The sequence below is a fragment of the Oncorhynchus nerka genome, unplaced genomic scaffold, assembly GCF_034236695.1.
Source record: "Oncorhynchus nerka isolate Pitt River unplaced genomic scaffold, Oner_Uvic_2.0 unplaced_scaffold_6322, whole genome shotgun sequence".
In the NCBI taxonomy this organism is placed as follows: Eukaryota; Metazoa; Chordata; class Actinopteri; order Salmoniformes; family Salmonidae; genus Oncorhynchus; species Oncorhynchus nerka.
In genome coordinates this window covers 1-9,109 of record NW_027034994.1, presented here as the reverse complement: position 1 = coordinate 9,109, position 9,109 = coordinate 1, and the positions used below count along the sequence as shown (strand labels likewise).

Sequence of the window (9,109 nt, the reverse complement as noted above, 5' to 3'; positions counted from 1 at the left end):
TTCCTCCTTTTATGGAGTTGAGATCTGTCGGACATTTCCACCTGACCTAATTAAAGCGCCCCTGGCCCAGCTGAGTAAATGGCAATGAATTGTTGTGTTGTGTATGGCAGGATATACCCAAGGGGATCGTATTGACTGGCCAGGGTCCGATAGATGGTGCGCAGAGTGGGGGTTTCGGTACTCGGGGATGAGCGGTGCTTATACCCCAGGGTATCCGGTATGCAGCTCCACCTCAGTCCTAGAGTGGGCTCTTCTGGGTTAGCCCCAGACTGCGTTAGCCATAGTTCACTGCTACTGGACCTAGCTTGTGGCGGGAGGTGTCCCTACCAGGTTAAGCTGACGGGTGGCCGCTGTGAGAATTATTGTTCTTTCTGACCCATCATCTAGAACGGCGAATGTATCAATGCTTCTCCCTTCACTTTGCAGAGTGACCTTGACCACCTTCAACATGACCCTTGGAGACCGGTTCTGCTGGTCGAGATACAGCTCCTTTGCAGCTCCTACCATGAGCATACTCTGCTCCTTCTGTGCTTGGGGAATTACATTATGCAACACGGTGAGATGGATTTCTTTACAGCGGTTGCAGGGTTTCCTCAATGTGCAGGTCTCCGCCTTATGACTACGGGCACACTTGTAGCATCGCTCGCCTGAAGTGATCCAGGCCTTCAATTGAGTTTGAGTGAGCTTTTTAACCCTGGGGCATGAGCCAAGGAAGTGCCCCTTACTATTGCAATATGGGCAGTAAGGCTGGAATTTGATGTTCTTGCTCTTGAGAGGGGTCTTCTTCCTGGGTTCCTCCCTGGCCTCACTATTTAAGTACATGGTAGTGGGATTTGGCCTTTTCTGTCCCTGCTGGCGTTCAAACTCCTTCCTTCCCCCTGTGGCTATGGCGGAGATTGTGGCCTGGTGAGCGATGCTCTTCGCCTTTGCCTTCACCTCCAACCATGCGGCCAGGTCTCTGAGAGCATAGGTGCTTCTCGAGCCCTCTTTCAGGATGCCCTTATTCAAACAATGTTCAATGAAACTGTCTCTGAGGTACACTGGAAGTTTGCTAAGAAGCCTGTCCACGTGGGAGCCACATTTAAGCTCGTTCCCGTCTTCTCCTTCAACGGATTGGAGCATCGAGGTCAGGGATTGGACAGCCAGGGAGAATTCTTGGAAGGCAGCATGGTCTCCCATTTTAATTGGAAACGTGTTCAGGATGTTGTTTAGTTCATTCTGGACCAGCTGACGTGGCTCACCATATCTCGCCTTCAGGGCCTGGAGAGCTGCAGTGTATGGTGTTGCGGAGTGCATAAAGGATTGGGCCAGCCTGTATGCACTGGGAAACCGCAAATGATCCATTAGTACTTGGTATTTGTAGCGTTCTGACAGATGACTGTGAATACCCAGTAGGCTCTCCAATGCCATTTCCAAAAGGACAAATTCACTCTCCTTTCCATTTTCAAAGTATGGCAGTTTGGGTCTGGGAATTCCATAGGCTGAGGCTACTAGAAGTTTCATAATGTTGGCTCCCTCTTCTGGTTGCGTGAAGGATAAACCCAAGTCCAGATGGAGGACTTGTATCACTGGCGGAGCGGCCTGTCTCCCGTGCTCCGTGTTGGCTGTTGACCCCGGAGCCTCCGAGGACTGTGTGCCATGCTGTACCAGAGGGGCAGATTGGGAAAGAAAGGCAGACAGTTCAGGTCCATGTGGAGGGGTGGTCAGGTCAACTCCCTGTTCGTTCCTCTCCAGGAAGGATGAGACCATCCGTGCCTCCTCTAATTCCCTTCTGGCTTGACGGTGCCGTCGCTGCTGTGCCAGGTCCTTGGCAATGAATTCCCTTTCCTGTAGAGCTCTACGGGCCTGCACATCCAATTGGTGACATCGTTCGTCAGCCTGTCGTTCCTCCTCAATCTGACGCTCAATTTCTTCCAAAGCTAATAGTTTCATCCTCTCTTGTAGGACAGCGGTCTGTGAATCGCTGAGGGCTAGTGAATGGCGGCTGCCATGGCTACTTCCAAAGGGGTATCCACTGGTCGAACTCCCACTCCGTCTAGAGTGCTTCGACGATTTCCCATTAGTTAAGGGGTGAGCGGAGCCTGCCTCTGGAAGCTGGTCGACCTGTGCAGTGGGAGTTACCTCCTCCATAGGTTCTTCACGTAGACCACTTTCCTGCTCCAAAGCAGTTTCCGGGTCCTTGGCTCAGAGGGGATGGTTGATGGCTGAAACGTATAGTTGATCCATCAACTCTTTGAGCTCTGGTGGGCTTGCCCTTTGATGTCGGAACCTCGACCACATAATCCTTAAGATAACCAGGTGCTGGCCTGGTTCTTCTGGTGCTGCTGGTGGTTGAGGATGAAGCCTTTGTTGCTTTAGGCTTAGCTCCTGGATATTTCCTTTGTTCCAAGACCTTTCCCTCAGCTGCTCTCTCCTCCTCTCTTCTTCCTTCCAGTGGAGACAATTCTTCCCTCTCCGCCTCCATTTCCTTTTCACCTGTCTTTGGTTCAGTCATCATCCGGCTTGAAGGACCATTGAAAGATTAGTGGAATCTGTGTGGGTAGCTGGACAGGTAGGATGACTGACAGTGAAGGTGAACAGGTGGTCACGTGTCAGGTGACAGAGGAATGTATGAGACTGAGGCAGGAATTCCTTTAACCATAAAGTGGTATATTTACTGGGTAGTGTGGATTCATGGACGCACAGAACTTCTGGATGAGATGGAGTTAAGGAAGAGAAAGCAGCGAGATCAGGCGATGGCAATTTCCTCCTTTTATGGAGTTGAGATCTGTCGGACATTTCCACCTGACCTAATTAAAGCGCCCCTGGCCCAGCTGAGTAAATGGCAATGAATTAAAGGAGTATTCCACCAACTCCATGAGCCTTTTCTACAACCACCACTTAGAGAGAGAGAGATAGAGAGAGCGTCTGTGTGATGGCCACCACTGAGAGAGAGAGTCTGTGTGATGACCACCACTTAAAGAGAGAGAGAGAGTCTGTGTGATGACCACCACTTAAAGAGAGAGAGAGAGTCTGTGTGATGGCCACCACTTAGAGAGAGAGAGAGGCTGTGTGATGACCACCACTTAGAGAGAGAGAGAGGCTGTGTGATGACCACCACTTAGAGAGAGAGGCTGTGTGATGACCAACACTTCAGACACAGAGTGTACCAGATTTGCTCATATCTGTGTGTGTGTGTGTGTGTGTGTGTGTGTGTGTGTGTGTGTGCGTGTGTGTGTGCGTGTGTGTGTGTGTGTGTGTGTGTGTGTGTGTGTGTGTGTGTGTGTGTGTGTGTGTGTGTGTGTGTGTGTGTGTGTGTGTGTGTGTGTATTCAGGGTGGGAGAACGTGTACGGTTTTGACATGACCTGCATCCGTAACGTGGCCATGAGAGAGCCCCTGGTGGACGTGGTGGACCCCAAACAGGTGGTGACCAACTCCTGCCTAGTCAAGGTCAGTGTGTGTGTGTGTGTATATATGTGTGTATATGTGTGTGTGTGTGTGTGTGTGTGTGAATCCAGACAGACTTAAAAATTACTTTCCAAAATTGAAGTGTCACAGAGAGACTACCAGCGAAGAATTATGATGAGCCCTAAATGGGTTCCGTGTCCCTGTCTGTGATTTGCATGTCAATGAATGTGTCTAGACTGTGTGTTTCTAGACTGTACAGACTTCACAGTGGGACCCATGCCAGCCACCATATCTAAGCCATAAATAGGCCTGGCACTCCCGGGTCTGTGTGACACATTGGGATTTAACACTGCTGTCCTGTCCTGTCCAATGACGGCCTGTCTGTCCTGTCCGATGTCACATCAATCATCCAAAAGAGAGGCATGATATGAGATGCTGTGTGAATTATCTTCAGGATGAAAGTATTTGATGCTGAGAGGTGCCATGCTTTCTAAGACGTATGAATGAAACGATGGATGGATGAATGTGTGAGTGTGCAAAAAGCACTGGATCAGAAAGCATGTCATGAAACTTCTCAACAATCTAATATCATCCCATAGATAATGAGGTTGAAGGGCAGAATGGAGCCAACCACGTGTGTTTGAGAGATGTGCATTTGTGTATGTCTGACAGTGCTTTTATGTATGAGGGAGTGATAGATGTAAGGAGAGAGAGATTGAGAGAGATATGTTGAAATAGAGGAGAAAGGAGAAGTGTATGTGTGTGTGTGAGAGAGAGATATCTTTATTCCGATGCATGTCACCCTGTACCGTATTTCCCTTGTAACCTATGACCCAGGAAGTGGACATCTACACGGTGAAGCCGGAGGACCTGTCTTTCACCACAGCCTTCTGCCTGCAGATCCAGAGGAACGATTATGTCCACGCCATGGTCACCTACTTCAACATCGAGTTCACCAAGTGTCATAAGAAGACTGGCTTCTCTACCGGTTAGACCTCACCACACACACATGGGTTGTGTTCATTTGGCACCAAGAGTCAGAAAACAGACTGAAACAGGGAAGAACTACCTGAACTAGTCCAATAAGAAAGACCTACTTTTATTTTCCATTGCAAAAAGGTTTTGTTACTAATGAACATACCCCACGATATGACCACATTCAAGTACACTAAACGCTAGGTCCTTTGAAATTAGGTGTATGACAATATAAGTTACATATCTTCCACACAAGCCATTTGTGTTGTTAAAAGCTCTGGAAGCTGAAGCCACTAGAGATCTTTTACAGGGAGAGAACCACCGTGTTCAGTTTCTGGGTCCTGTCCAGGTTATGCAACAATGGAAAGTTGTCATTTCAAACAGACATCAATCATTTTGTGTAAATCAGTCAATTGTAGCACTTGTACAAATAAGCCAGGCTGAAAAACTGTTCTCATACATGTAGTTGTGGAGATTCTTGTCTTTGGCAATGCTCCTTTGGTTTTGTTTGGAAGATTGTGGAAGCACAGCACATTTTTTGCATGTTAATTCATCAAGGTTTTGACAAGGGGAGGGTGATATTATTGTGAGGTGTAGGTTTGAGGCTGATGATCAAAAGGTACTGCTAGACATAAAAGCATGAAGTAATAACATACTTTGCTGTTTCCTATGACAAGTTGACTTGGGTTCTCAGCTCTTGACCCCCTCTAGTGGTGTGAAGTGGAACAGCACAGGTTAAAAATACATACCAGTGGTACTTTTTCTGTCTCCCTCTCCGTCTGATTATTTCACTCTCATTTACATTTAAGTCATTTAGCAGACGCTCTTATCCAGAGCGACTTACACTCCACCATCTCTGTGAAGATCTCAATTGCATACTCATGGCGTCCTCTCTCCTCTCAAAACCCTTTGAAGGATAAGTCAGAGGGGAGGGACCTCCGGCTTTCTTATCCAATGGGTGATGAGAAGGAGACGAGGAGAGAGGACGCAATATGTATGCAATTTAGATCTCCCCTATGTCTCTCAATACCGTATTCATTTTCTCCTAATCCTCTCTCCATCTCTGCCTCCTCCTCCTCTCTCTTGTTCCCCTCCTCCTATGCCTCCCCCTCTCTTCCATCTCCCCCTCCTCCTCTCTTTTGTTCCCCTACTCCTATTCCTCCCTCTCTCTTTCATCTCCTCCTCCTCCTCTCTTGTTCCCCTCCTCATATTCCTCCCCCTCTCTTCCATCTCCCCCTCTTCCTCTTTTCTTCCCCTCCTGCTATTCCTCCCCTCTCTTTCATCTCATCCTCCTCCTCTCTTGTTCCCCTCCTCCTATTCCCCCTCTCTTCCATCTCCCCTTCCTCTTTTCTTCCCTCCTGCTATTCCTCCCTCTCTTCCATCTCCCCCTCTCTTGTTCCCCTCCTGCTATTCCTCCCCCTCTCTTCCATCTCCCCCTCCTCTCTTGTTCCCCTCCTCATATTCCTCCCATCTCCCCCTCCTCCTCTTTTCTTCCCTCCTCCTATTCCTCCCCCTCTCTTCCATCTCCCCCTCCTCCTCTCTTGTTCCCCTCCTCCTAATCCTCCCCCTCTCTTCCATCTCCCCTCCTCCTCTTTTCTTCCCCTCCTTCTATTCCTCCCCCTCTCTCCCATCTCCACCTCCTCCTCTTTTCTTCCCCTCCTGCTATTCCTCCCCTCTCTCCCATCTCCCCTCCTCTCTTGTTCCCCTCCTCCTATTCCTCCCTCTCTTCCATCTCCCCTCCTCTTTCTTTTTCTTCCCCTCCTCCTATTCCTCCCCTCTCTTCCATCTCCCCCTACTCCTCTCTTGTTCCCCTCCTCCTAATCCTCCCCTCTCTCCCATCTCCCCCTCCTCTCTTGTTCCCCTCCTCCTATTCCTCCCTCTCTCTTCCATCTCCCCCTCCTCCTCTCTTGTTCCCCTCCTCCTAATCCTCCCCCTCTCTTCCATCTCCCCCTCCTCTCTTGTTCCCCTCCTCCTAATCCTCCCCCTCTCTTCCATCTCCCCCTCCTCCTCTCTTGTTCCCCTCCTCCTAATTCTCCCCCTCTCTCCCATCTCCCCCCTCCTCCTCTCTTGTTCCCCTCCTCCTATTCCTCCCCCTCTCTCCCATGTCCAGCTCCTCTCTTGTTCCCCTGCTCCTAATTCTCCCCCTCTCTCCCATGTCCAGCTCCTCTCTTGTTCCCCTGCTCCTAATTCTCCCCCTCTCCCCATGTCCAGCTCCTCTCTTGTTCCCCTCCTCCTAATTCTCCCCCTCTCTTCCATCTCCCCTCCTCCTCTCTTGTTCCCTCCTCCTAATTCTCCCCTCTCCCATCTCCCCCTCCTCTCTTGTTCCCCTCCCTCCTATTCCTCCCCTCTCTCCCATCTCCCCCTCCTCTCTTGTTCCCTCCTCCTAATTCTCCCCCATGTCCAGCTCCTCTCTTGTTCCCCTCCTCCTAATTCTCCCCTCTCTCCCATGTCCAGCTCCTCTCTTGTTCCCCTCCTCCTAATTCTCCCCCTCTCTCCCATGTCCAGCTCCTCTCTTGTTCCCCTCCTCCTAATTCTCCCCCTCTCTCCCATGTCCAGCTCCTCTCTTGTTCCCCTCCTCCTAATCCTCCCCCATCTCCTCCTCCTAATCCTCCCCCTCTCTCCCATCTCCTCCTCCTAATTCTCCCCCTCTCTCCCATCTCCCCCCCTCTCTTGTTCCCCTCCTCCTATTCCTCCCCCTCTCTCCCATCTCCCCCTCCTCTCTTGTTCCCTCCTCCTAATTCTCCCCCATGTCCAGCTCCTCTCTTGTTCCCCTCCTCCTCCCCTCCTCCTAATTCTCCCCTCTCTCCCATGTCCAGCTCCTCTCTTGTTCCCCTCCTCCTAATTCTCCCCCTCTCTCCCATGTCCAGCTCCTCTCTTGTTCCCCTCCTCCTAATTCTCCCCCCCTCTCTCCCATGTCCAGCTCCTCTCTTGTTCCCCTCCTCCTAATCCTCCCCCTCTCTCCCATCTCCTCCTCCTAATCCTCCCCTCTCTCCCATGTCCAGCTCCTCTCTTGTTCCCCTCCTCCTAATTATCCCCTCTCTCCCATGTCCTCCTCCTAATTCTCCCCCTCTCTCCCATGTCCAGCTCCTCTCTTGTTCCCCTCCTCCTAATTCTCCCCCTCTCTCCCATCTCCTCCTCCTAATCCTCCCCCCTCTCCCATGTCCTCCTCCTAATTCTCCCCCTCTCTCCCATGTCCAGCTCCTCTCTTGTTCCCCTCCTCCTAATTCTCCCCCTCTCTCCCATGTCCAGCTCCTCTCTTGTTCCCCTCCTCCTAATCCTCCCCTCTCTCCCATCTCCTCCTCCTAATTCTCCCCCTCTCTCCCATCTCCCCCTCCTCTCTTGTTCCCCTCCTCCTATTCCTCCCCTCTCTCCCATCTCCCCCTCCTCTCTTGTTCCCCTCCTCCTAATTCTCCCCATGTCCAGCTCCTCTCTTGTTCCCCTCCTCCTAATTCTCCCCCTCTCTCCCATGTCCAGCTCCTCTCTTGTTCCCCTCCTCCTAATTCTCCCCCTCTCTCTCCCATGTCCAGCTCCTCTCTTGTTCCCCTCCTCCTAATCCTCCCCCTCTCTCCCATCTCCTCCTCCTCCTATCCTCCCCCTCTCCCATGTCCAGCTCCTCTTTTGTTCCCCTCTCTTAATCCTCCCCCTCTCTCCCATCTCCTCCTCCTAATCCTCCCCCTCTCTCCCATGCCCAGCTCCTCTCTTGTTCCCCTCCTCCTAATCCTCCCCCTCTCCCCATCTCCTCCTCCTAATCCTCCCCCTCTCTCCCATGTCCAGCTCCTCTCTTGTTCCCCTCCTCCTAATTCTCCCCCTCTCTCCCATGTCCTCCTCCTAATTCTCCCCCTCTCTCCCATGTCCAGCTCCTCTCTTGTTCCCCTCCTCCTAATTCTCCCCCTCTCTCCATCTCCTCCTCCTAATCCTCCCCCTCTCTCCCATCTCCTCCTCCTAATCCTCCCCCTCTCTCCCATGTCCAGCTCCTCTCTTGTTCCCCTCCTCCTAATCCTCCCCCTCTCTCCCATCTCCTCCTCCTAATCCTCCCCTCTCTCCCATGTCCAGCTCCTCTCTTGTTCCCCTCTCCTAATTCTCCCCTCTCTCATCTCCTCCTCCTAATCCTCCCCCTCTCTCCCATCTCCTCCTCCTAATCCTCCCCCTCTCTCCCATCTCCTCCTCCTAATCATCCCCCTCTCTCCCATCTCCTCCTCCTAATCCTCCCCCTCTCTCCCATCTCCTCCTTCTAATCCTCCCCCTCTCTCCCATCTCCTCCTCCTAATCCTCCCCTCTCCCATCTCCTCCTCCTAATCCTCCCCCTCTCTCCCATCTCCTCCTCCTAATTCTCCCCCTCCTCCCATGTCCAGCTCCTCTCCATCCCTCCTCCTAATCCTCCCCTCTCTCCCATCTCCTCCTCCTAATCCTCCCCCTCTCTCCCATCTCCTCCTCCTAATCCTCCCCCTCTCTCCCATGTCCAGCTCCTCTCTTGTTCCCCTCCTCCCTAATCCTCCCCCTCTCCCATCTCCTCCTCCTAATCCTCCCCTCTCTCCCATCTCCTCCTCCTAATCCTCCCCTCCCATCTCTCCCATGTCCAGCTCCTCTCCCATCTCCTCCTCCTAATCCTCCCCTCTCTCGCATCTCCTCCTCCTAATCCTCCCCCTCTCTCCCATCTCCTCCTCCTAATCCTCCCCCTCTCTCCCATCTCCTCCCTCCTAATCCTCCCCCTCTCTCCCATCTCCTCCTCCTAATCCTCCCCCTCTC

The 9,109-nt window shown here is 51.8% G+C and overlaps 1 protein-coding gene across 1 annotated transcript; it reads left to right on the top strand.

The window, feature by feature from the left end:
* The first annotated feature begins 3,320 nt into the window (after window positions 1–3,320).
* LOC135566264 (protein arginine N-methyltransferase 8-B-like) lies at window positions 3,321–4,551 on the top strand. The gene is made up of 2 exons (XM_065014045.1): window positions 3,321–3,430; window positions 4,226–4,551. Exons 1-2 carry the CDS (start codon window positions 3,341–3,343, stop codon window positions 4,379–4,381), a joined length of 246 nt encoding a protein of 81 aa, XP_064870117.1. The 5' UTR covers window positions 3,321–3,340; the 3' UTR covers window positions 4,382–4,551.
* The last annotated feature ends 4,558 nt before the right edge of the window (window positions 4,552–9,109 follow it).